General features: G+C 38.6%; 1 protein-coding gene, 2 long non-coding RNA genes and 1 pseudogene across 5 annotated transcripts; 1 reads left to right on the forward strand and 3 right to left on the reverse strand.

The window, feature by feature from the left end:
* The first annotated feature begins 404 nt into the window (after nucleotides 1–404).
* On the forward strand, nucleotides 405–2,728 carry LOC144630498 (uncharacterized; annotated as a pseudogene).
* On the reverse strand, nucleotides 2,712–5,762 carry LOC144630499 (uncharacterized). Of its 2 annotated transcripts, none has more exons than XM_078488851.1 (4): nucleotides 5,215–5,762; nucleotides 4,210–4,329; nucleotides 3,973–4,018; nucleotides 2,712–3,457 (listed from the first exon to the last, which is right to left on the reverse strand). In XM_078488851.1, the coding sequence occupies exons 1-4, from the start codon at nucleotides 5,269–5,271 to the stop codon at nucleotides 3,417–3,419; spliced, it is 264 nt and encodes an 87-aa protein (XP_078344977.1). In that variant the 5' UTR covers nucleotides 5,272–5,762; the 3' UTR covers nucleotides 2,712–3,416. The 2 variants fall into 2 exon arrangements, with proteins under 2 accessions (XP_078344977.1, XP_078344976.1); XM_078488850.1 differs by having other exon boundaries at nucleotides 5,075–5,762.
* Nucleotides 5,763–7,748: 1,986 nt separating this feature from the next.
* On the reverse strand, nucleotides 7,749–9,733 carry LOC144629635 (uncharacterized). The gene is made up of 5 exons (XR_013566406.1): nucleotides 9,660–9,733; nucleotides 9,160–9,219; nucleotides 8,930–8,986; nucleotides 8,814–8,837; nucleotides 7,749–7,853 (listed from the first exon to the last, which is right to left on the reverse strand). It is a non-coding gene; the product is annotated as an uncharacterized LOC144629635 (long non-coding RNA).
* On the reverse strand, nucleotides 9,697–20,585 carry LOC144630268 (uncharacterized). Of its 2 annotated transcripts, XR_013566492.1 has the most exons (6): nucleotides 20,222–20,585; nucleotides 13,393–13,448; nucleotides 11,596–11,675; nucleotides 10,520–10,612; nucleotides 9,983–10,079; nucleotides 9,697–9,752 (listed from the first exon to the last, which is right to left on the reverse strand). It is a non-coding gene; the product is annotated as an uncharacterized LOC144630268 (long non-coding RNA). The 2 variants fall into 2 exon arrangements; XR_013566493.1 differs by lacking the exons at nucleotides 13,393–13,448; nucleotides 20,222–20,585 and adding an exon at nucleotides 13,490–13,527.
* Between the last annotated feature and the right edge of the window lie 6,947 nt (nucleotides 20,586–27,532).

The following is a 27,532-nucleotide window of genomic DNA, read 5'->3' on the forward strand; positions in this document are numbered from 1 at the left end:
CAACAAAATATTTTCGAAGATGGCATTTCTCGACAATTTCTGCTGTTATCATCAGTTACAACACAAAATAGAGACTCCGTTGAAAATAAAATGCTTCATGGAACGAATTGCTAATAAGAAAATTGTGTTCAGTTTATGTTTAGTAAAGGTTCACGCACGCAAGTTGTCAAAAGAGCCATTTCAATGCTACTGCGCTCGCTGCAATTCAGTACTTAAAGCAAACAACAAGGCTAACTTGCGTTGGGTGGCCAACCGGTGAAAAACTTGCGTCTACTTGCGTGCAAATTTGATCTCAACGCAAGTCCTGACCAACCAGAAACGCAAGTGGACTTAAGTTAAAAACTTGCGTCTCCGTTTGGCCAGGACTCAACAATGGCCAGGATGGAAATGGATTACAATTAACAATGTCGGTTGGCAGCATGGTGTGTTGGAATTTTGGGGACCATGTGCGAAGTAGAGACTTCCAGTACTTGCTTCATTGTGTAAGTGTAAAAGAGAAAGAGCAAATGAGCTAAACCAGGCAGCTACATACCCATCCCCTTATGCAAATGTGCACAAGGGAAATATGGGTACAATGGGTGGTAGCATTGGGGTAAAAGAAAATAATACCTGGCAGCCATTTAGCATGGAAAAGAGAATATCTCTTATTGAAAAGGTAAATTCACTGCTTCTCTTCAACCTAACATTTCCGAGCAAAGCAAGAATTCTCGAAAGTTGCAGTTTATGGCTGAAAATGGTATCCGGCAGTTAGGCCATCCAAGAATTGGGGTATTTGTTGACAGGCTAAGACCAGAGCCTATGCATTGTGAAATCAATGCTTGGCAGCATTACCTTGACCTCCTGTACTTAGAGTCTATTTATCGACATAAATTTGAAGCTTTTCTTTCTGTTTTGGGAGCCTCTATAGGTAGTGGAGATCAGCAACAAGCAAATGAAGAACAGCTTCCAAAAGCTTCTTTAAAAGTTGCTGAGATTGATAGTGTTGGTGAACGTGCACGAAAGCAAGAAATGCTGCAGCAGTCTGACATCAACTTCAAAAGACACATTGAACAAGCAGGTATGAGTCGTAATATCAATCAGAGAATAGAGAAAGGGGGTTGTGGACTGGGGTATTTAGCTTCTCGTATAAGGGAGCACTACAATGATGAATCAAAGCGGCATACCAAGTTACCAGTAAGACTTATTGTTAATCAAGCTATAGCACTGGCCAGATACGCATATCGCTTAGTTGACACTCTTTGTAGTGCTGATGAAAGTGGGGCACAGAAAATTAAACGACTGGCCTTGGGTAAAGTGGGTGAGTATTTGCGGGATTCTGGGGGTCTTTTCAACAGAATTGATACAAACTCAGCACAGGTTGCTGAATTAAAAGAGATATGTGAAATGTACTTTAACTTGATTGTACTTTTCTTCCCAAGTAGCATCAATGTTACAACATGGACAGTGGGATATGCCATTCCCTACCATGCAGAGCTATTGTTTGAAAAGTACAAGGTTGGATATGGTATTGTTTCACTGCAAGCTAAGGAAGCCAAACACTCTGGTATCAAGGAAGATCTAACTTTAACAAATAGATCAACTACTGTAGGTAGCCATACTGGAAAGTGGTGGCAAGTAATGCGCAGTAATTATGTACGTTCATTTTATTTGCCAGAACATCAGCCAATGCCTTCTTTTTATACTTCACATTTTCAGTCACGCTCTCCTCCGCATTGTAGTCAGTCAAATGTTTGCAAATGTGGCAGAGACAAAGAAGAAGATGAGCTTTGCTGTGAGGTATGTTTATCAAGTATTGATGTTGTAAACAGTGCAAGCCAAAGGAAGCTTGTAGATACAGTGATTAGAGATTTAAAACCAATTATATGTTCTCAGTGTAATGAAAGGTTTGCTGATAATCTGTCATTGAGTTCTCATCATAGGTCTTGTCATGTGGCTGAAGTAAGAAGGGTGAGTGTCAATCCATCTAGTATGACTGACGCTGAAAAGATTACATTAACTATCACAAAGGCTGACACGGCAGAGAAAATATGGTCACCTGGAAGGTTTGACGGCGAGAACTTTCTTAAAAAGCGGCACTTCGAAAAAATTTCATCGGAAGGTCGCGTGCTGCAAACCTACAGTGGGAAATCAATAGTCGTCGTCACGCAAGCCACTCCAGTGCAAATGGTTTATTCCATGAAGCAACAGAGGGTTACAACTACATTTTACGTACAGCGTTATGATCGCAGTGGATTTGCAAAGGATTCTACATTACAGAAGCTAATAAATTCGGGTACAGTGTAAATCAGAGCGGAGGAATGAAGTCAACACCAGACAGACTTATTTTTGTCGGCATAATTGTGACCTTGATAATAAACACTTGAAATCTGTCTCACATATCAACAACAAAAGTCTTGAAGGTGATTTCAAACATTTATTCAAACTAATAGCATTTTAGCAATATTAAGTATATATTACAACAACAATTTATATTTAAATTTGATAACATTTCACAATCAATAATCGTATATTACTACCACATAAAATACTAGCTACAAGATCTATATTTGGTTTTTGTTTGAGACAGATCTTATCTAGATATGTAACGTGTTTTACAAGTAATCAAGCAAATAAGAATAGTGTCACTAGTCTATATTTATATGTCACTTGGCCTTATATTGTTTTTTTTTTAGTCGTTTTAAATAACTGAGACGTAAAAAACCATTTGTGACATTTCACAGTTGTGTATTAGAACAAGAAATTTATTTTATAATGCCACAACAAGTATTTCATTGCTTTCTGAGTAGATCACAAGTGGTATCACTGTTATTGCTACATGGTATTTTTTTTTTCAATTAACATCTTAACATGCAGTCACAGTTATAAAATACTGCTCTGATATCATTTAATTAAAACTATAGTTATAAACAAAAAGCTATAAGGGAAACCCTAATGAGTTTCTGTTTGAATATAATTTAAGAAATTGTATAGATATATATAAAGTGTGTGTATAATTATTCAGCCACAAAAAATTCCACACACAAACACATTGTTTTGATATCAGGATTTAAAGGTTTAATAAAAATTATGATATTGTTAAATTAGTTTTTATAGTATTATATTAACATAATGTCATTTTCAATACACAAAATGTATGTTATGTACAGGATAGTGCTATGTTTCCTGCCTGTCTCAGTTGAATATCTTTTAAGTTATGTATACTTAGCTATATTGATTACACAAACAACTTTGTATAATAATTTTTGGTAATAACAGACATCTGATATTCACATTACAGATCATCTTTTTAGATTTTCCCAGATGTTATGCTTTGCATTATAATAAACTGCTATAATAATGGAAACAATTGCATAATTAAGAGATTGAATGCTATATACACACTTAACTCGTGGTAACTCGTGCTATGGATGTGATCTTTAATTTTTTTTTTTTTTCGTGTTTGAGCGTGGCGAAGATTCTAGAAAGGAAAAAAAGGAAGCAAATTCATTTCAGTATGCTTTAATGACATAAAATCAACTTGCATTACGGCAAGAAACGAGTCTGTTTTTAAATATTTAATGTATTCAATTACAAATTTACATATTTTTTTTGATTTTTTTTTACCTTTATGCTACAGAAGTTACTTACAAGATTTTTTAACTCACGCTACACACATTACATTAATTTCATTAATACCACGCTTTGAGACACATTGTAATTGATTACTAACTAGAAAAACATAATTTATTCACAATGGGTTGCTTAATTACACTACATCACTAATTACTTACACTGCATCCCTAATAGCTTGCAATACAAATTACAATCCATCTATTACAAACCAACGTACTCAGTGTACCTACCTAATCCACTAACCAAACTGACTACCTATCTCTTTATCCCTACCCAACCACGCGTAACGACTTAAATGTGATTAAATGTGATCATCGTACGGTAAACATGAAAAAAAATTCAATTATTTCATTTTCTCACCGTTTTCGTCGTCGCTGCCTGATGTAATGCCCAAAATAGGTACTGCCTGAAGAGATTTTTGAAAAAATGGATCTAATTAAAATCGTAAAGGAAAGGAGGGAGTAAGGGATGGAGGGGGAGAGAGGGAGGGAGTAAAGGAGAGGAAACATGGGCTTGTCGGTTGGTTTTAGAGGATTTATGTTACTTAACAGTTTGTAAAGTTGCTGTAATTGTAGAGTAGCAGGGACTATTTAATACCTGTTGACGGTTGGTGCACTTCCATGTCTTACAACCACAGTCTTTGGAACAAGAAAAATGGCGTTTCTTGCATTGGCATTGAATTGTTGCGCACTTCCCCAAACACCTACATGTACAGCCCTGTAACAAATCAATCAAACAATCAATCAATCAATCAATCAATCAATTAGTCAGTCAATCAATCAGTAAGTTAATCAATCAATCAATCAATCAATCAATCAATCAATCAATCAATCAGTTAGTCAGTCAATCAGTAAGTTAATCAATCAATCAATCAATCAATCAATCAGTTATTCAGTAAATCAGTCAGTCAGTCAGTCAGTCAATCATTCATTCAATCAATCAAGTAATATATCAAACACTCGAGACAGTGTTTCATCGGGATATCCAAACACCGAGAAGAGCGTATAAAATACGACGCGCAGCGGAGTATTTCTGACGAAATTCAAAGTGTTTGGATAGCCGATGAAACACTGTCTCGAGTGTTTCGTATATCTTTCAATCAAAACAAGTAAACGAGTAAACGGAGAAATAAAATCATAAAAGTCTATGCTAATTAAGATCGAGCATCAAAACCTCCTTCACGGTAATGATTTCCTTTGTTTTAATTACATTAATTATTAATGAGTTCAAGAAGACATTACAACAGACATAGGTGGGTTAGCTTCAATCAAGGGTTAGGCTTAAACCAGAAGGGAGGTAGGATCTCTTGACTCAACCTGAGTTAAATTTTTCACTACACTGTCTTCAAAAACGTAAAATGAATAATTTGTTACCGAAGAGAGAGTAATCTTTTTTGCATTCACGGTATGGCACTGATCAATAATCAGCACTCATATAGTCTTCATTTTTTTCTTTCACGTACCTGAACCTGATAAGAATTTTGGAGAAGTGACGATGTGGATCGGGTTTTGCGCAATGAAAAAGCATTCTCTGAAAAAGCATTCTCTAAACGAAAAACCATTGGAGTCTCAGGGGAGAGTGGGGAGGTCTGTATATACGTACCCAGTCTGGATCTCGCACAAAGGAGTCGTCTTCAGCCTCGCTTTCCTCACTACCCATTGCCCGATAGTCGTCGTCAACTTCAATTTCAGCTTTCCTAGATGTCTGTTAAGAGACAAGAAAATTAAAACATCTTCGATAAAAGCAACTTTAATACGAGTTTGTTCGTACCACGAGTCAAGTTCGAGCCCGAGTCAAGTTCGAGTTACGAGTCAAGTTCGAGTCCAGTTTTTTTTTTAAATTTAATTTTTGGTCTTTTGGTTTTAATTGCTGTGTTACATGCAAAATGTTGTACCAGAAGTGCAGGAACAGCAAGATTTTGCTCACAATGCCGATTGCAAGAGCTGATTCCTTCATCGGTTCGCAGCTGCTGTTCAAAGAAGAAAACATTTCTTGCATCCCAGTGAATTTAATCGTTACAGTTTCCTACTTGTATTAACTACTCACAACTGAGGCAGAGGTTCCACCTCAACGACACAAAAATTATATCTAAAAAACACTTACTGTATCAAGGGAACTTGAACGTTACCTTCGTAAGAGAACGGATGAGCGGCGGCCGAATATTAGTATTAAACAAACACCAATCGTGACGTGACAAAGTGGGCAAACGTCACGCTTTTTTCAAAGCTTGATTGATTCCAGCTATACAGTTAAAAGGCATTACTCGAAAATGTCTGGATATTTGTTGATTCTTTCACCTTTTCAGCACAAAATGAATACATCAGGAGTCAAGACAAAACAAGTTCATTGAAAAAAAAATTCCCCCATTTCTGGGACTCCGGGACATACCGACGGTAGTGCATGTGCTCCATTTCTCTCAAGTCGCGGGTAACGCAAGACTGATGTCAAATTAGCTCAAATTCGGAGCGGCCCGAAAAAAAGTTATTCTGAATCAAATAAAAAAAAATTGAAACAAAACTTATATGAATTCCAAATTTGCGTCAAAATATCGCTGATTGAAAACGAGTCGGTCGCCGCTTCTCGAAATAGAACGCGATGTTACAGGGACGGCGGAGCCGAGGGGGCTGGGGGGGGGGGCTTTAGCCCCCCCAGAATTTCCGAAAAAATAAAGACTTACTAAGAGAAGGGTCTTTTAAGTCCCCCCACTTCAAATCACTAGTCAGCCCCGCCCCCCCACTTGGAAAATTGCTCCGCCGTCCCTGTGTTAATTTCGTATAAGCGGAAAAATTTCTCGTCGCCCAAGAAAAGCCGCTAAGAAGTCAATGGTAAAAGCACACAGAAAGGCGATGAAATTCATTACGAAAAAGCTTATAAACATAGAATTGAATGAGGGAGCAAGGAATACCGGTAGCTTAAAGCTTTATATCATTTCAATTCAAAATACAAATAGGTCTTCGCGATCACGTCTGCATCCGTAAACTTTGTTGTGTGAAACACCTAACTGCTGGCGCTGATGAGGTCTTTAAAATTTACCTCTGCGACATGTTTTTACAGAAATAATTCTAGTCAAAAGATCTTGTTAAAAAAGAAAAGGTGAGAAAAAACATTTGACTCGAACTTGACTCGTGACTCGAACTTGACTCGGGCTCGAACTTGACTCGTGCAACGAACAAACTCACTTTAATACAGTTTTGGCATGAAGGAGGTTAATTGTTTAGCTATGCAGTAAAGCCACTACCGTATTTACTCGAAAAAACGCCGCGGCGCAAATTAAATTTTTCGCGCCTCAAGGGCGGCGCTTTTTCGAGGGCAGCGCTTATTTGAGGGCGTCTTTTGATTGTCAGTTTTCGTGTCTTGCTGAAGGGAGAAGTGGCGCTAGCTGTGCTGGCAAAGTTCGCGGCCTTCACAACATTTACAGAACTACGTATTGTAAGAATGTTGAATAGAGGAACTAATGGGCGAGCGGTAAAACAATCACTTTGAACTGCAAAACATCGCTTTTTATGAAGAAGAAATGTCCAAGTTTGTTTTAGAGTTGTTTTATAGTGCTTTTTTTTTAGTTAAACAGAATTTCTCGATTAAGCATCGCATCTGGTCTGCGGCGCTTATTCGAGGGGGCGCTTATTCGAGTAAGTATGAGCGATCTTTTTTCGACAAGCTACAAAGAGGAAAAAGAGAAGCACGAGTCGTTAAATTACGGGCACGCAAAAATTCACTCGACGACTTGAAGAAAAGCAAGCACTGCTATGTATAGTTTTCAAGCAATGAACACTCTGAAGCCACGACTTACTGAGTGACCTTCAGTTAACTGTACACAAATGATGCATGTAGATTGAGAGTAAACCCTAACTTTCCTCCACGAGTGAATAGTGAGCGAAGCGCGACATAGGAGGGCCACGTGACCAAGGCTCCTTTTAATTACTATAGTAAAAGGAACTGTGTCATGGATTGTAGCCAAATTTAGACATAGGAAAACGGCCACCAAATTGAGTGAATTATAAAAATAACCACTTAAAGCTATGAAGAAACATTTCAACAACACAGCAAGAAATACATAAGGAGGTGTGGATATCTAAGGGCGATTTTGTAAACAACTGTTACGAATTAACACATTTTCACGGGAAGTTATAAAAAGATCATGCGTCAGAAAAATTGAAATGAAAAACAAAAATTATTGCCTTTTCCCTTGGCTGGGGCGATGGAGAATTGGTTCGAAAAACATCCTTTAATTGCTTTAATTCCTGAAAAAGAAGAAAAGCAGCTCGTAAATATTGAGGGAAAAATACTTTAAGAATCACTTTCTTCTATTTGTAGCATGCCTTCGAGAAACCTAAACACAGACTCAGATTACAAAAAAACGTTCAGTGATGAGTCAGCCTTTGTAGAACGGTACTCGACAAATCTCAGGAACCAATTAGAAAATGCAGAGGATGACTGGAGCCCTTGCCAAACGGTAACGCAATTGGACGCAAGTAGTCGCAAGTTGAACTTGCATAAAGACTTTTATACCATGCCATAGAAAATACAGCCAATCAGAATACAGGAAAGCCGTTGTATATTCGACGCTATTCAACCCAACCTTCCCATCGTGCGCTGCGATTGTATTCTCGACGAAATTTAGTACGCGTATTTTCTATGGCATGGTATAAAATAGTTACACAACACTTTCTCGTGGTATACTATGGAATATCCCACTTGTCACTTGTATTTTCTTGGTATACACACGAGCCTTTAGGCGAGTGTGTATACCAAGAAAATACAAGTGACTCGTGGGATATTCCATAGTATACCACTCGAAAGCGTTGCATAACTAGTATGTATTAGCTGTCCAAACAGACTCGCCAGTTTGCTCGTAAGTTCACGCAAGTTGTCAAAAGAGCCATTTCAATGCTACTGATGTACTTAAAGCAAACAACAAGGCTAACTTGCGTTGGGTGGCCAACCGGTGAAAAACTTGCGTCTACTTGCGTGCAAATTTGATCTCAATGCAAGTCCTGACCAACCAGAAACGCAAGTGGACTTAAGTTAAAAACTTGCGTCTACTTGCGTCTCCGTTTGGCCAGGACTCAACAATGGCCAGGATGGAAATGGATTACAAATGGACAAAAAAAGAAGACTCGTGTTTTCGTTTTAAAATTTATCTATCACAGGTTCCCGGCAACATGGCACTTTTAAGCACGAAAATTACAAAAAGCTCGTACCTCTTTTAATCTGCTGTTTTCTTCCTGAGCAGGGGACAAAACAAAACATAAAAGTTACTTTCACGAACTATGTAACAAACAATCATGCAGTAACACAAACATTATACACTGGTCACCTGCAACTGCTCTTGAGATGTTTTATGTGACGTTATCTGTTGCAGGAGACATCGAACCTGAGAAAAGAAAAACTATTTTTAGGCAATGCCAAAAATGCTCACGAAGGCAAATGCTGCCGACGAAGTGGTACTTAGAGTAACATGTCCCTTGAGAAAAACCACAGTGTTTTAACAAAACGATATTTAGTTCACTCCACATTTGTGGAAGTTTTTAACGTTTCTCAGCTTACTTTTTCCTCCTCTACTTCTTTAAGACGTTTCAGTTCGTTTTGGTGTTTTTGAATGATGGACTAAAACATACAAACGGAAGTCAATCAGTCGTTGAATAAGTAACGCCTTAGCTACAGCATGGTTGTCACGGTCATTAGTTTTCAAAATTCCCTGATTTTTCCTTAATAAAAATCAAACTTTCTTGACCAAAATATGCCAAAATGTCAGATATAATTGCAGCATCCAGCCCCCATTTCCAAAGGAAAAAACATTACTGAGATCACATTGACCTGAAGTATTTCCGGAAGCCTTAAATGGTATTACATCAGCGGTGATGTAATTTCAATTTTCCCTGACTTTTCTTCAATATGTCTATTTTCCCTGACTCAAAATAAAATTTCCTGACTTTCTCCTGACCTTGAAAAATTTTATTTCTCCCTGACCATTTTCTGACCTGTGGCAACCCTGTACAGAACAAAAAATATTTCCTGTGCATTAGTACATAGACTAGCTATCTCACCTGCTCACGTGTCCTCAGTTCTTCAACCATTTGTTCAGCCTCTTCTCTCTTCTCTTTGTCAGCCGTAGCATTTATTAGATTGGCTGCTACTGTCTGCAACGCAGAAAGATATGTTTCGTTTCAGTCAAAGCCTTCAGAACGAACAAACGAACGATCAAACTAACGAACCAACCCAAATAAGCAACCAGTTAATTCAACCTCCAAAATCGTTTATTGTTCCAATATGATTTATCCAAATTCCATGCACATTAAATTGTTAAAAGTGAATCAAATACACCATTAGGAATTAGTATTTTTTTGCTCAACCCGCAGTAAGTGCCCACCTGACTAGCGCTCCATTCAGAACTTTTCTCAGCTTACTTTTTCCTCCTCTACTTCTTTAAGACGTTTCAGTTCGTTTTGGTGTTTTTGAATGATGGACTAAAACATACAAACGGAAGTCAATCAGTCGTTGAATAAGTAACGCCTTAGCTACAGCATGGTTGTCACGGTCATTAGTTTTCAAAATTCCCTGATTTTTCCTTAATAAAAATCAAACTTTCTTGACCAAAATATGCCAAAATGTCAGATATAATTGCAGCATCCAGCCCCCATTTCCAAAGGAAAAAACATTACTGAGATCACATTGACCTGAAGTATTTCCGGAAGCCTTAAATGGTATTACATCAGCGGTGATGTAATTTCAATTTTCCCTGACTTTTCTTCAATATGTCTATTTTCCCTGACTCAAAATAAAATTTCCTGACTTTCTCCTGACCTTGAAAAATTTTATTTCTCCCTGACCATTTTCTGACCTGTGGCAACCCTGTACAGAACAAAAAATATTTCCTGTGCATTAGTACATAGACTAGCTATCTCACCTGCTCACGTGTCCTCAGTTCTTCAACCATTTGTTCAGCCTCTTCTCTCTTCTCTTTGTCAGCCGTAGCATTTATTAGATTGGCTGCTACTGTCTGCAACGCAGAAAGATATGTTTCGTTTCAGTCAAAGCCTTCAGAACGAACAAACGAACGATCAAACTAACGAACCAACCCAAATAAGCAACCAGTTAATTCAACCTCCAAAATCGTTTATTGTTCCAATATGATTTATCCAAATCCCATGCACATTAAAATGTTAAAAGTGAATCAAATACACCATTAGGAATTAGTATTTTTTTGCTCAACCCGCAGTAAGTGCCCACCTGACTAGCGCTCCATTCAGAACTCAAAGACACAACAAACTACAGAGGAACCCCGATATAACGATCCTCGATATAATAATAATAATAATAATGATAATAATAATAATAATAATAATAATAATAATAATAATAATAATAATAATAATAATAATAATAATAACAATTTATTAATTTATATTGCGCTTTTTTAACATATAAATGAGCAAAAGCGCATTACAATATTAAAACTTAAAAATATTAAAATATACTAACTATATACATTACAATATTAAAACAATATTCCCGATATAATGTCCCGGCAAAAGTTACACTAAAATGAATAGGAAAGAATCCTATATAACGATCTTCGATATAACGATATTCCCGGTATAACGATGAGAATTTAGCGGACCGAACGTAAATTCTTCCCCGATATAACGATATTATAAGTACACAATCAATTTTAGCAAAACGTTGAATTTAATCCAATAAACACTAAACATAACAGTAATCGAGTAATCTCTAACGTTTCTGACAACAGCTTTGTACGATATGTTCGAAAATGATACCGTATTCTAAGCAACTTTATCTAGTAAAAAAAAGTATATGTAAGGTTTAATTACCCCGATATAACGATATTTTCGGTTATTTTACGGCCATATCGTTATATCGGGAGTCTCGATATAACGATTCCTCGATATAACGATATAATTTCACTGCTCCCTTGGCATATCGTTTTATCGGGGTTCCGCAGTATAAAAATGTTTATCTCACCATGTTAAGCAAAGCTTCTAGCCCTGCTTTAGCCTCTGCCATGGTTCGAATGCTAGTCCACCGATGTTTGGACTTTTCACCTGATATCAAAAATTAATCACTTGTCAGCAAATGGAAACAGACTAACGCTTTGCAAGTTGTAGTGTAAAAGCTAAAAGTTTCCTCGACAATAGATGTGATAGCTTGCACGTAGGTGAGGTACCTTTGAGTTTTCACAGTCAATCACAGCGCCGACAAAACTACTGAGGAGATTAAGCTTGAGTTGTCCGTTTAAATCTTTTTGAAATGAGCAAAAGATAAATTGACAAAATGAAACTGTGTTTTAGTTTGTACTGTGCTGTGCTATTGTAGCAGGCTTTCAATGAGGAGGGAGAGGGGAAAAGTCAAATTCCAGCGTGAATAGCGAGGGAAAAGAGCTGGGCTTCGACTCCCTTCCCCCCCCCCCCCACTCCCTCTCTTTTTAACGCCGGACACACAGGCTAGTGGTATGGTGAACACTGCGACTGTAGACAAGGGTACAGACATGCAAACAAGAAAGGAAGACAAGGAGGGGACTTGGGAAGTGGGAGATCGTCGCCGCAACTCTCTCTAGTCCGCTTTCCTTTTTCGACTTTTTTTGTTATGTGGGGGTAAATGTGGAACCGGAAGGAACCACATTCTTGTTAAGTCTCAAGGGACTGTTTTAATTTCTCAAGGGAATACTTTCCGCTGTGGGTGATCAAAGCGTGTGACTTGTAACGTGTCACTCTATAGTTGTGCTTCAGCACTTCCGTTCTTGTAGAAAAAACGCAACTTGTCAAATTTACAAACGTTATATAACAATCACAAACGTGAGTAGCCCAAATCTTACGTCACATAACCAATTAAGAATGTAAGGGGTTCAGCGCTCGAAGGCAGCGAAGTTTAAAACGATTAAGAACGCAATTTGTACTGGTACAAGTCTTTAGGCGCTATATTAATTTAACCTAAAACGATTAACAACGCAAATTTGTACTGGTACAAGTCTTTCACACACTAAAACGTTGCTAATAAAAGGGAACTCGTTTCGTGACAATTGATTATTTCTGCTGAATTGCACAATTTAGAATTGCAACATCACTAAATGTGATATTTACAAGTGTTTTTGTAGCCTGTTGTGAAATTACTTCCGGTGGAAGCAGTAAATGCTAAACGTTTTTGCTTCTGTTCAGAAGTTAATGCATCACCATTAGAAAAATAAACAGCAACTGTTTTACTGGAAATGTAGTCGTTAGAAATGGCATGCGTAGCCGTAAGATAAAGAATAACGCGAGGAGAAGCGGCTTTTGGTAATATCCAAACGAAAATTTACTTCTCAATGTGGGGTTAGGATTGCGTGACGAGACAAAAGGTAACTCTGTCGTGCGTAACCTTTATCGGGAACCCTAAGCCGAGTAGAAATCTTTCTAACTCGAAAGGAAACAACTATTTCGATTACAGGCAAACGTCAAAGTTTACCATTTTTAACCAAGCCAAAGTATATGAGTCGCAAAGCACCCAGCCGTCGCAACTGACAAATACAGCATTTCCTCCGCGAAAATAAAAAAAAAATGCTTGAACTGAAAGACGTTTGAATTCTTCCATGATATGTTCGAACAACAATGCCCAGGATAAACCTTCTACTCATACTAACTTCATGCAAAAAAAGTCGATATCTCGAAGAGATCTTTGATTCTTTGTCATATGCATGTGCGTCTATTTTGCCATTAGCCTTGAATAAGCCCGTGTTCTAAATTCCATGATCTTAACTGTCTGTAAACTAAATAAGAAAATGTCTACCTTCTTCTTGCTCCGCATCAAGAATTTTATGTTGAAGTCCAGCTATCTGAGCACTCCTGTAGGATAAGGCATATTTTCATGGTTAACAGTTTCTCACCGAACTTTCACATAGCCGGGCCGGCGTTCACCTGAGTAACTGACCAGCTCAGATAGGAGCATTCTCAGGATCAACGAAATATCAGCGTAAACTGAATGGCGGACAGTTTGGATTCTTGCATTTTCTTCATCTCTCGGTACTACCAAGTTTTATCACTGTGCTTGAATACGGGGCTTGATTTCAGGCAAACACAAGAAGGCACATATCGCAGTCTAGTAGTAGGGACACGCACAAGAAAATGAAGCAGGGACGTAAAGCAGTGACACGTGCACATTGAACGAGCTAAAAAGCTGAGTATCCATTCTCGTACCTTGCGTCTCGTACGAGCGACTCTTGAAAGTTCCGTTGCAGGATCGAATCTGATTAGCTTGGAAAACGATAAAAATGGTCGGAAGTAAAACACCAAAAATTTCGTTTGTCAGGGTTTTGAAAGCTAGACATGCACAGTTTAACCGGAAGAAAGATATTTTCGGACCTCAAATCGGAACTTTTTAGGGTCGCTCGTTTCCTGACCATTGGTCAATGAAACAAAGACACCTGACTGTGTACGAGGATGAAAAACTTTTGGCTCTGCTAAATGTAGTTGCAGCATGTTTCTCCAGCGTTCTTACCTCCACGTAAATCCGGTACACGTAAAGGAAACAAGCGATTTCTTGGCAAACTTTTCCTATCCACATACGCAAATCGCAGACTAATTGGTCGTCCGGGCGAAGTTTACGTGCGATGCAACTTTAACGGTTCATTTTAGTTCTTTTACGTAATATATCAAACACGAGAGGCAGTGTTTCATCGGGATATCCAAACACCGAGAAGAGAGTTGAAAATACGACGCGCAGCGGAGTATTTTTGACGAAATTCGAGGTGTTTGGATAGCCGATGAAACACTGTCTCGAGTGTTTGATATATCTTCTCAATCGAAATCAAAAACTACGGAGTAAGCGGAGAGATAAAACAGTGAATAAAATCGTAAAAATCTATGCTAATTAAGATCGGGTTTCCAAACCACCGTCACGGTTATAATTTTCTTTGTTTTAACTTGATGAATTATTAATAAGTTTGAGAATTTGCCATTCCTTAAGGTCGCGCAGGACCCTTGCTCATTGATAAATTCATTAGCCAAATTTCTTGACGGGGTGCTATCTTGTTAAGCTTTAATTCGCTACAATTTGAACATCGATTTCTCTAAAATTTATCAAGGATATTAAGGGATGATGGAATTACATCGTGATTGTCCTTTTACTGAGAGATGACCGTTTACTGTAATGTTACAGGCTCTTAAAAGTTTAACTGCAGATAATGCGATTTTGTGTCCAAGTTTTCGGCTGTAACAGCGCACCGAATTAAATGATTACATAACCTAGTGATGAATCATAACCTCTTTTCTGTTATGACAAGAACGAAATTTTCGATTTCAAAAACCTCTAGAAGTTATCTGCTTCTAAGAGAGTAAAAATGTGAAATCTAAACTTTGAAACGTGCTATCTTCAATTAAGAACGAAATTTCAAAATTCGCTCTTGTCATAACACAATAGAGTGCACCAAGTTCTTGTTCCTTGCGAATCAACTCCTGAAATTCTATATCGGCGAAGAAAACTTGGACACAAAATTGCAGGATAATCCGCTTCCGAAGACCTTCCGAGTCAATGTTTACAACCGACTTGTGCTATATTCGCAGCTGTGAATCTAGTTATGATAATTCGCTTTGTTTCAGCGCACGGTACGCTAAGCTGAGAACAATACCGAGAACAATAACTGAGAATAATTACTTGTACAAAGAACTTTAAGAAAAACATTGTCATGAATATTTCGTTTGTTATCGGCTTCAGTCGTCGCAGTTCGTGCATACTCTTTAAATAAATGCATACATAATGATTTCAAGGGTCCTGCGCGACCTTAATGTGGCGGGGGACAGCTTAGGTTCATCATTATGCATTTATTTAAAGCGTATGCACGAAGTGCAACGACTGACATCGACAACTTTACGACGAGATATTTGCATAAAAATATGAGCACGCGCGCGTGATTTGATATTGAAAACGCATTGTTCTCACCATAAAAGCGTGGAATATAATTACCATAATTACCATTTGGAAACCTTGTTTTGATCGGGACACCTTCGGAAATCTCAAAGTTTGGACTTTTCCGACAATTTTGTGGCAGAGAATTCATCGCGGATATAGAACTTCATGACCTGCCACTGCAGAGAGGCAAACTAGGAATACTGTGGTGTGTCATAACCGAAGCGGAATTTTAAAAGAGCGTTTTTAGAAAGAGATAGAAAGCATTAAATTCAAATTTGCGCATTTAAACCATCATAACTTGCTGGCAAACTTTAAATTAAAAAATCCGCTTCTGTTATGACACACTAGAGGTGTTGACTGATCAGTTATTGACAAGATCACAGTGTGCTGTCTCCTAATCGATCCACAAACTCTGCCACAAAATCATGTTTTTCCCAATTTGTCACTTACGAGGCTATGTCACCGCCGTCAAGTGAAATCTTCCAAATAAACGATGACATTCATAATATTCCATCATTTCTTTACGTCTCTGTAAAATGTGAGCTTAATCGCACCCATAACGGCCGAGAAATAAGCGTTTTAAAAGATGCAGGTCAAGCAAAATTTCGCCTAATGAATTTATTCATACCGTAGGTATCCCCCGCGACCTTAACGGCGATTCATAACGTGACACAAAACTTTGAAAGAAAAGTTCAAGTAACATAACAACAGATCAGCAAAGCGGCGCTGCGGATTTTACAAAATTTGTGAAACTGCGGGTTTTACTTATTCGTGTAGATAGAAAGCGCTTGTTATGAAAGGAAACGCAACGTAACTTTACAAGTCCCGCGTGGCCAACCAATACATCCATTTATTTATTTTTTTTAAGCATCTCAGCGGTCCGGAATCCTGAATCCTTTAATCTGATTGGCTAATTGTGCGCGCTCCAGCGGTCCGGTTTTTCTCATCCGGACCCCGCATACGGACCGCTCACGGCGCGAAATCATTTTGCACCTTTTGAGTCTAACGAACACATGAAAGTTTTGCTCTCCAAAGACAAAAATAGCCTCACCATCCATTGTTAATGCTAAAGGACAAAAAAGCAGTGGAATTAAAGGCCTCAAAGTTCTTCAAAAGGCGAGGTATTTATTTATTTCTCGAGTTGTAGTTTACCGTTCGCAGTTTGCCGTTATTTGTTCATCTCGCAATAAAATTCATTCGGTTTTTTAGTCTCTATCAATGTGCTAAACTGCATTGTTTATCTGTCACTTTTTGCTTAAACAGAACACTATTTACCATATTCGACTATTTTCGACTCCCGCTCAGAGCCTGAAAATTTTTTTCAGGTCTTCAGTAGTGTAAGGCCGCATTTGCATTATCATATAACTATTTACCATCATTCAAGGAAATGAGATTCTTTGATTAAAAACGGACAAATTAATTATCACAATATTGTGCCGTACGTAGACGCTACGCATTTCATTCAGTTTGGAACTGTTTATCAGAATCTCATTTCCTTGAATGATGGTAACCACAGGTTAGAAAGTGCGGGCCTAGATGCACCTTCCTTCATCTCCAGGTGACAAAAACGTCGATCTCAGTTGATAAATGTTCATGACACTTTCTTCGCATTCTAACCGAAAAAAATTCTCAACTTCCTGTTTGAACGACACATTTTCGGATCCTTTTGCCCTGCCGCGATCGTTTGAATGTTCGAAATCCGAGTCGAATGCGGGTCGTGTATAAAGGAAACAACCATGTATGGAAGTGAATACTCGATAAGAAGATCACTGGTAAATTCCGTGAGCAGAAGAACATTATCGCCAAAACAGCAAAATACCTCGAACGTAGATTGAAACTGATTGAAAGATCGACAAACTATACATTATTATTTATAAAGAATGCATTTAAAGCCTTTAACATTAAATCAATCAACAGTACGTTTCACTCGTTCTTCTCTCGTGTCACAGAGAATGCAAATGGAAAACTTACAAGATCAAAAGCTCTTGATCGCATCAAAAATGTGTATTTGCGTCATATTTTCGTCCCAGGGGGGTACTCCGGCTTGTAAATGACGGGGATGATCGAAGGATTTTTTTTGGGTTTGAAATTTTCAATTCCGGGATTTGTTTGGTTTGGAAAATTTGGCAAGTATTTTTTTTTTTTTTTGGGGGGGGGGGGGGGGTGACTTGATTTAAAAAGGGTTTTTTTGGTATTAAAAACAAAATAAAGTGCCTTGGCGTATTTATGGTATGATGAATAAAGAAACACGAGCGTTCAATTTTTTATGATTTTCTTTGTGTTATATTATTGCCCCTCCTGGCAATTTAGGGGTAATTTGACAAGGGATTTTTTGGGGGGGTTATTTTTGGTCCAGGGATTTTTTGGGTAATGTCGGAAGACTTAGGGATTTTTTTGGGTCCTGATTTTTGCCTCCATTCGATCATCCCCGTCATTTACAAGCCGGAGTACCCCCCCCCCCCCCCCCCCTGGGATTTTCGTGTACGTGTATTGAAACCATGACCGATTGTGTGACCAAGGCGACATCACTTTTTCTGCCCAGCGGATTCTCTTTTAGTTCCCAGGCTCTTCTAGGTTATATCACATCCGTGTTGGATGCTCAAAACATGGCCGGGTATAAGCTGCTTTATTTCGAATTTATAAGACGCCGTCAGGGCTGGAAACTAAAATTTCTGAGCACTCGCCATCTGGGCGAGTGACCTTTAAATTGAGCTCGCCCAGATCAATTTTTTCTCGCCCAGTCTCCTCCATTAAAGAAAGGAAAATTTAGCCCCCTCCCCTAACAATTTTAATCGCGTTCGATACTCATCGTGCCACAGTGGTGGTCGATCATGATACAGACTGCAATCTATTTCTTGAATGAAAAATCGCCAAAAAAAGACCTTACTTCACAATTTAACCGTGAGCATGCTTACTTCAAAAGTTGAAACGCAGTTTTAAATTTGATACGTCTTCCCAAATTCCCGTATGTTGCAAGCAAAGTGTCGAAATTGTACAGAAAAAGAGGCGGGAAAATCAGGAAATAGCAATCTTGCCGCGTTTCGTGGATCGGTGGACGCTTATTTTGAAAACTATATTCTGGATATGAAAATCGTACTCGCCAAACCGGGTGAGTGATCCGTGATTTGTACTCGCCCGACAGTTTTCACACTCGCCTGGGCGAGTGGGCGAGCGTTAATTTCCCACCCTGACAAATGAATTTTTTGCTCAAGTTGTGCACGTGGATATGAAACTTAAAACAATACCCGTGAATAATGAGGACACTCACTTGTAAATACGAAATCTGCGAGAAAAAATCAGTACATTGGAGGCCCAATTTTACTGCCTTTAATGTTTTTCAATGCAAGCAGTTTATCAATTGATGACAAACCTCGAGTTTGATGGTTGATGGTTTTTGAAATATTGTTGAGCTGAACAGTTTTCAAAGTCAATTTCGTTTGCTTGTATTTATATTTCTAGAAGTAATCAGAGATCAGGGTAGTGCGTTCAACCTATAGGTAAAATAGACCCAAGGTAAGCAGGCAGTGGCAAAAAACCGACATGGTCGGCCTACTTGTAGTATGCCTTATGTCAAAGTTAGTTACTATGCTTCAGTACCGAACCAAACGCGAGGAGGATAAGTGTGAGAAAGATTGTGTGACGAGCCAAAAGAACATAGAATGAATGAAATATTATGTACACAAAAATAATAATTTATTTCACTTGACCTGTTATCGTTTGGCACTATCGTATTGCACAAACTTCTGGAAATAGTTTTACTTCGATTTAAAATTCCACAGACATAATTCACACAGTAATCCACTACACACAGATTACATTCACACAACGAAATACGCTGGTTTACATACGAACGAACTCTGTACGAAACTACGCATCGACTTACTCGATTTCCACTCTTTTTATGACGTTCGGTGGCTGAAGACAACTCTGCTACCTTGGATGACAACCTTCTAATGTTCTCCATGACATTTTTGGCAAAATTACAATTTTGACAACACGTTTTTAACCCTTTTTTTCAAGCAAAATAATGTTTCTAAGCTGCGTTTGGGACGCCATCTTGTTTTAGATGAAATCGAGGCCATCTGTGGCTACCAGTTTTCCGGCCGAGAATTGCCCCCGCAAAAATCAATCAGGGCGGCCAATCTGGCGTCCATACATCTGCGCGCGTTAAGGCTCGATTCATTCCGCATAACAGTACACAGGCATACCAACTCAAAAGACACAGGACGCAAAAACAAAATTAGGCTTGCGCTCTCCTTCGTCGAACGCAATAACTCCCAGAAGACACATTTGGTTGTAATGATGCTATGGTTTTGTCATTTAGATCCATAGAAGTAATTTCTTTGCAAACATTAGTTTCATGGCAAGTATTAGGCAAAATTTATAACACAGTCCCTTTAAAGGAGCTACGTCACGGATAATGCATCTTGAAAAACTGGCAAGTTTTTTCAAGTTTGTCGTTCATAATCCGTCTTAATCTTCGTCAGTCGAAACCTTTCTTGTTTTTTTTTGTTCGTATTTTTCTTATTCCTTTGTAAGTTTTCTGTGTTAGAAAACAATTATTTTGAAGTTTCCTTTTAATTTGAAAGTAATCAGAAAAACGACTTAAAATACCGTGACATTGCTCCATTACATGTAAGAGTGTAACAAGACATGTAATTTTATCAGGCTCTACACAAAACAGTCAAAGTAGAGAAAGTAACTGACATACTTGTTGTCTGAGCCGAGCCAGCTCAGCTGCGGCTGGGTCAAGATTAACTCCTGCAATCGGCTTGTTCTTGATCTGCCTTGCGCGGTCCGCGTATTTGAGGCTATTCAGAGTTGCGTCCAAGTTGCTGTCCGCAGGGCTGACACAGGCTATCATCATTGCATTGCTGTTGCCTCCCAGGGAATCTGTGAGAAAGAAAAAATGACTTGTCACACAGACTGGAAAAACTAATTTTGTCACACAGACGGAAAGCTAAGCTTGTCACACAGACGCGAAAACTAAATGTGCCACACAGACTGGAAAACTAAATTTGTCACACAGACTTGTCTTAAACTTGTCACACAGACTTGACACACAGACGCGAAAACTAAACTTGTCACACAGATGGAAAACTAAAACCTGTCACACCGACGGAAAACTAAAACTTGTTACACAGACGCGAAAACTAAATGTGTCACACAGACTAGAAAACTAACTTTGTCACAGACTTGTCACACAGACGGAGAGCTAAATAAAACTTGTCACATAGACGCGGAAACTAAATGTGTCACACAGACTGGAAAACTAAATTTGTCACACAGACTTGTCGCACAGACGGAAAACTAAACTTGTCACACAGACGCGAAAACTAAATGTGTCACACAGACTGGAAAAACTAATTTTGTCACACAGACGGAAAGCTAAGCTTGTCACACAGACGCGAAAACTAAATGTGTCACACAGACGCGAAGACTACCGAAGTAAATGTGTACACGAACAAGAAAACTAAACTTGACACACAGGCGGAAAACTAAAACTTGTAAACAGACGCGAAAACTAACCTTGTAGCACAGACGCGAAGATAAAACCGGTACACAGATGCGTAGTAACACAGACGGACGACCACGGATGTAAATAGGTGTAGAAGTCCAACACCGACGCAAAGGCAAAATGACCACGCGGACACGAAAGCCAAAACGACTCGCAACCGACTCCAAAGCAATTCGTGTTTTCTGACTGCATCACCGCAAAGAACACGCCCGGGGAACCATGCCACTGAAGGAATAAACGAGAACTAGCGTAAAGCAAAGGCGAACGACATGCCGACAAGAAGTAAAACAGGGCGCAGCGACAAGAAGTAAAACAGGGCGCAGCGATGGCGGCCGAGCAGCACCAAGCAACGATCTGATGTCTGGCTCCCGTTTTAACGAAGAAAGGGAAAAACATGATAAAACAGCAGGAGGGCATTTTGCGGGCGCATGCGTGCAACCGCTGTACAAAGACCGCGTGATCTTGGGAATAAAAATGGCGCGGAAGATTCAAACTTTGTTTTTTGTACTGTTTATCGTCACATAATTTAATATAGACGTAAATTTCGCTAAGAAAAAGTGTTTTGTGTGTAGCAAGGCGCTTATAAAGCAGATTTTCTGGCCTGCTTCGGGATCGTTGTTGAAAATAATGGGAAAATATGTGGGACAGGTAGGAAAGCCTTCACCGACAAAAATCAAACAGGCCGTAAAAAGAGGAAAACATTTATTCGTGTGCTGGAGTGTGATATATTAGGATCAAAACTTCACATCAAATCAATTGCTGTAATACAAGCAGAGTCCGCGCAATATTATAGCTTGTCGGGAGATTTTTTGCCTAAAGGGACGGCCACCAAAGAAAAGGGTTTTCCCTGAGGGGAAAGACATGTTTGGGTGTTCTGCACATGATAATGCAGCTCACTGATGACTCTAAAGTAAGGCCAACTTGCCCTCGACTGGCAAACAGGGTTTCCTGGAACAAGAACTGCAGTTCTTTAAATCACATTTAGGCGACACATAAGTAAAACAGTCGTTATAACAGAACGAACATCAATCTTAAAGAAACAAACGTTGAAATGAAAATTTGAAAATAACATTGTTTATAGTTCAAAATTATTTCTTAAGACATTTTATGCAGCAGTTATTAGAACGTTTCTGAAAAATATATATATCGCTTGTTCGTTTCATGCTATTTTTTGACTGGTGATCAAGGCTAGATTTTGATAAAGGAGCCAAAAATGTACTAATTAACATAGTAAAATGTAAACAAATAGTCTACCAGCAAAGAATTACCATAACACTTTAAAATTAAGACCGATCTCAGTAATTCTTTTCTTGTTCAACGGAATAATTGTGGTACATCGAAATGTGAAGCTATTTTGACCAATGCTTAAGTTTAAGGAAATAATCACAAACGATAGTTTCTCTGTTAAAATAAACCAGCGAGAACGTACGTTAAAGAAAGCTAAAAATTACCACAATAGACCATTTTTTAACGCTACCTTCGCAGCATTAGACGATAGTTCAAGTACTTCAGGCTCCATATATCATCGGTAGACGCTGGAGATCAAGGTTAGATTTTGAGATTTTTGCATCGTGAGAACGATGAAATTGTAGTTTTATGAAAAATCTGAACAAAATCATGACCACTCGCTCAAACCCGGGATACTTGATTATAACATCGTATAGTTAAAACTGCTGTTTTATATTTTAGTACTAAGTAGCCGTAGCGCTTTGTCCGTTTAGATCTCCCAGCTATTAAAAACATGGGCAAGGTATTACGGTTCTCGACATTCGGTGGCCATTTTGTCCACGCACAATGTTTAATACACATAGCCAAAGTCGATCAGATAAACGGCACGCCGACACCAAAGTATGCTTGTTGTTGTCAGAAGATAAAGCAAGGACTCTTAGTATCGTATACAGCAAATAAAACTTAAAACACCTTTCATTTTGAGCTGAAAATTAGGCCATAAATTGTGAAAAATATGTAAACAATCGATAGCAGAACTTCTCTGTCGTGCGCACTAGCCCATATCGACGCATGCGCACGCAAAATGCCCTCCTGCTTGATAAAACAGGCCTATTTATACCAAACTAGCCAAAATTATGCACAGTAGACTCCCTAGAGAATATACAGAAGCAGGGAAGTAAACAAGAGATATCCCAAAGGAATTAGGGGCGTTTGTGCTTGAGGGCTCCCAGTGAGAATATTATTTCATTAATACTTTGTTGGTCAAAGTGGACACAAATTCAATTTTTCATGCACAGAGAGAATTTTGTGTGACATCCTTTGTGTGCTAGATACCTTGAAGTAGGCATGTCAGCTTGGAGTCACGGTATGGCACATGCGCATTAGGCTTTCTAAGTTCGTCACTCAGAGCATTTATAACATTTCCTAAAGCAAGGAGTCCTTTGTTTATGTGGACACCTGTAAAATTAAATACATATCGATATCAATGAATCATGGTAAAACAGTTTGACTTAATAATTGTAAAACATGGTCAAACACCTGTGAACAAACTTAAAGGAAAGTTTATGAAAATATGTTACACAATACTTTATGCATGTACGGTAAGTATTGTTACTAAATGTTATATTGGAGGAGCCTGGTATAATGTTGTTCTTGGGTGAAAACGTAAAGCCTGCTGTCTGGCCTATAAAGAACACAATGCAGTGCCCCGGCCAGGTCTCGAACCCGGACCGCTCGAACGATCACATAGAAATAATCACATCAAAAGCTGCCAAGCATCTTTACTTATTACGACAGTTAAAACGTGCCGCAGTCAGCTCTAATGATCTAGTTCTATTTTATTGTAGTGTAATAAGATCAGTTCTTGAACATTCATGCCAGTTGTTTCACAGCAGCCTTCCTGTCAGAGGAATTAGAGCGCATCCAGAGGCGTGCAAATTCAGGATACAGAAAGGCATTAGAAGAGGCCGGTATCCCTACCCTAACTGGCAGGCGTGATTTGCTTTCTAAGAGCCTATTTAATGACAATGCAACTACAAAAAAACACAAACTAGTCAATCTGCTGCCTGAAAGACCAACCAACAGCCACCAACTTCGAAACAGGAGAGTGTTTGTAAGACGCCAGTTTGTGAGACGGACCGTTTTAAATGAGGTTAAATGCGATTTAACCAAGTTAAATAAGCAAGTTAACCAAGTTATTATACATTGTAGTAACTTACTGTCTTTTCATTGGCTAAGAGCCTACAGCTAATTCTGGGAATCTGCGCAGCCTACAGACTAGCAGATTATTCACTAATCTGTAGGTTGCGCGCGCAATGCATGATTTCCAAGAGCAATGTGTCAGGCATCTGGCTGCGAAGGAAATTCAAGTTCGTCAATTTGCTTTTTCAACCGAGAAATAATTTCTGACTAAATTAATAGTTTTTATGAAAACCTTACGATCTAGTCAGACACTCAAACTCAACTTTTATAAACTCAACAGTGGAATTATTTGAAAATGTTGCAACTTTACTATATACAAGAAAAATATTTTTCTAACAGCAACAGAATGTTTTCTAAAGTTTCCTTTGTAACTGAAACTACAATGTATGACTGTAACTGTTCTTAAACTCTAAACTCGTTTAAAAAAGACGGTAACTTTACAGCTTTTAGCCTGGACACAACCAGACAAACTGAAGATTTGACAAAACTTTTGCAAGTCACGCTATTAGACTACTCTTTGTAATAAAATCATTTTAACTTGTCGAATTCTGTCATTTATATTTGGCTAGGGTCCAATGTCTTCAAGTTACCAAATAATCACAACAATGAAAATTGGCAGTCCACAGATAAACAGTGTCCACAAAGTGGAGTTGACAATGTATGACAGTTTGTCACTTGGGACATGGAAGTGTCCGTTGTCCGTATTAACAGGTGTTTGTATTAGCGAACTGTCCGTTATACCAGGGTGTCCGAATTGAGCGGGTGTCCACAAAGCGGGGTTCCACTGTATAGATTTTCCCTGACTCAAAATAAAATTCCCTGACCTTGAAGAGTTTTATTTTTCTCTGACCATTTCCTGGCCTGTGGCAATCCTAAACAGGTGCAATCAGGTATAAAAGTCCCCTGCACAGATAAGCCTGCCTTTAGCCTACGCTAGTTTTTCTTAATATCTTCAACAAGGTTTGATTAAACTATTTGTTTAGTCTTCGCACATACCAAACCAACCTTTACAGGAATGTTAGGGTTTAAAAGCTTCAAGAGGTCATACGAAACAAATAAACGGCGTCTGTCAGTGCTCAGCTGCCTCTGATTCATAGCAATGGCGTGAAACTTGGACATGACTAACCTACAGTATCCTTAACATTTTGCAAGGCGATTACTGCCCAGTTATATAACCATTTGAATGAGAGACAGAGACGAAGGCAAAAGTTTTTATGGCAACAAAACATTGTTGAATTGTGCTGTAACTGTAACCAATGCAAACTGTGAACTCTCTGACTAAATTAATAGTTTTTATGAAAACCTTACGATCTAGTCAGACACTCAAACTCAACTTTTATAAACTCAACAGGGGAATTATTTGAAAATGTCGCAACTTTACTATATACAAGAAAAATATTTTTCTAACAGCAACAGAATGTTTTCTAAAGTTTCCTTTGTAACTGAAACTACAATGTATGACTGTAACTGTTCTTAAACTCTAAACTGGTTTAAAAAAGACAGTAGCTTTTACTTTGCACAGAAGCTTTTAGCCTGGACACAACCAGACAAACTGAAGATTTGACAAAACTTTTGCAAGTCACGCTATTAGACTACTCTTTGTAATAAAATCATTTTAACTTGTCGAATTCTGTCATTATACCAGGGTGTTTGAATTGAGCGGGTGTCCACAAAGCGGGGTTCCACTGTATAGATTTTCCCTGACTCAAAATAAAATTCCCTGACCTTGAAGAGTTTTATTTTTCTCTGACCATTTCCTGGCCTGTGGCAATCCTAAACAGGTGCAATCAGGTATAAAAGTCCCCTGCACAGATAAGCCTGCCTTTAGCCTACGCTAGTTTTTCTTAATATCTTTAACAAGGTTTGATTAAACTATTTGTTTAGTCTTTGCACGAGGTCATACGGTAAACAACATCCCCACATGTGCGCCATCCTTAATAAAAACAAATAAACTCGTCTGTCAGTGCTCAGCTGCCTCTAATTCATAGCAATGGCGTGAAACTTGGACATGACTAACCTACAGTATCCTTAACATTTTGCAAGGCGATTACCGTAAATGCGAAGAATGCATTCAAAATTTTTGTGAAAGAACCTCGCATGTCCGTCAAAAAGGGGTTAACAAACTTCACTATAAAATCTGTTAGAAAAACACCAAACAGCAATATCGCAGTCTCATAACCTATAGGAAGTTAAAGTTGAAAGATAGCTCAGACTTACAGCCCTCGATGCACGTTTTATTTCTCGACAAACAAAAACATGCATAAAGTTTAGCTTACGTTAGCAAAAATGTAAACATTGAACGAAGCTCCTGCACGTTACGAACATAAGGAATTGAAATATTGCGTTAAGACAAATGCAACCAATACTTGAATAGCTTTAGTTTCGTAAAAGCATTAATTTCCTCTCAAATGAAGTCTGCTTGAATCCCTCGCTTTCCAATTTACGCCAAAGCTGGAGGACGCGTGAAATGCAAGCTCATGCCAAACAATGACAACTCCGACATGAGGGTAATCGATCAATCGCTGTACGAAATACCTGTTGCAAAACGATTTAACGTCGCAAATTAAGTGAATATTACCTGCTATGCACTTACCGGACAACTCTTTTTGTTCGTTACATTTGAAGAACGCAGAAGAAATGTATTCTGAACGATAAACAGTCGCCAGTATAGAAGAACTCCGGAAGGTCTCACCTTGCAGCATGTCACATTGGCGACTGTCGCGCTTCGTGACCTTTGATCTAAGATTTTCCCGCGCTTTTTATTACACTGCGCATGCCCATGTGCTGTCAGGCGATTTTTTTCACATATCCACGAGAAATTTTCAGACGTTTTAGCAAAATGACAGACCAGATTATAAAAGTAACTAAAGTCGTGTCCAAGTTTTAGCCCAGTGCTAGTGCTGTGAACTGGAGAATTCTCAAAACTCGACTTAGTCGATTAGTAAGGCCTTTCGTAACTTTTTTCCGGCTTACGTTTTTTGTCAACCCTAAAAAATTCTTCGTCTCACGAAAAGTCACTTATTGCTAACCAAAACAAACTCCTCATATCGCAAAATTTAAACCAAAAATAGGCCTCGCACTGGGTCTATAGGAGGGGCAGTGGCCTGTTAAATTTGAACTCCGCACCGTCCTGTCCGGGTACAAGCTCACGCTGGGGTCATTATGTTGTGTTCTTGAGCAAGACAGTTAACTTTCATATGTAGTGCCTCTCTCTCCACCCAGATGTTTTTGGGTACCGGCGAATTTAATTCTGGAGTAACCCTGCGATGGACTAGCACATCCCATTCTGGGAGGAGTATACTGATCTGTGGATGTTCGAGCAAAGGAGAAAACCATTGTGACAAATTTATCTGG

The sequence above is a fragment of the Oculina patagonica genome, chromosome 11 (genome assembly GCF_052425735.1).
Source record: "Oculina patagonica isolate OP01 chromosome 11, crgOcupat, whole genome shotgun sequence".
Lineage (NCBI taxonomy): Eukaryota > Metazoa > Cnidaria > Anthozoa > Scleractinia > Oculinidae > Oculina > Oculina patagonica.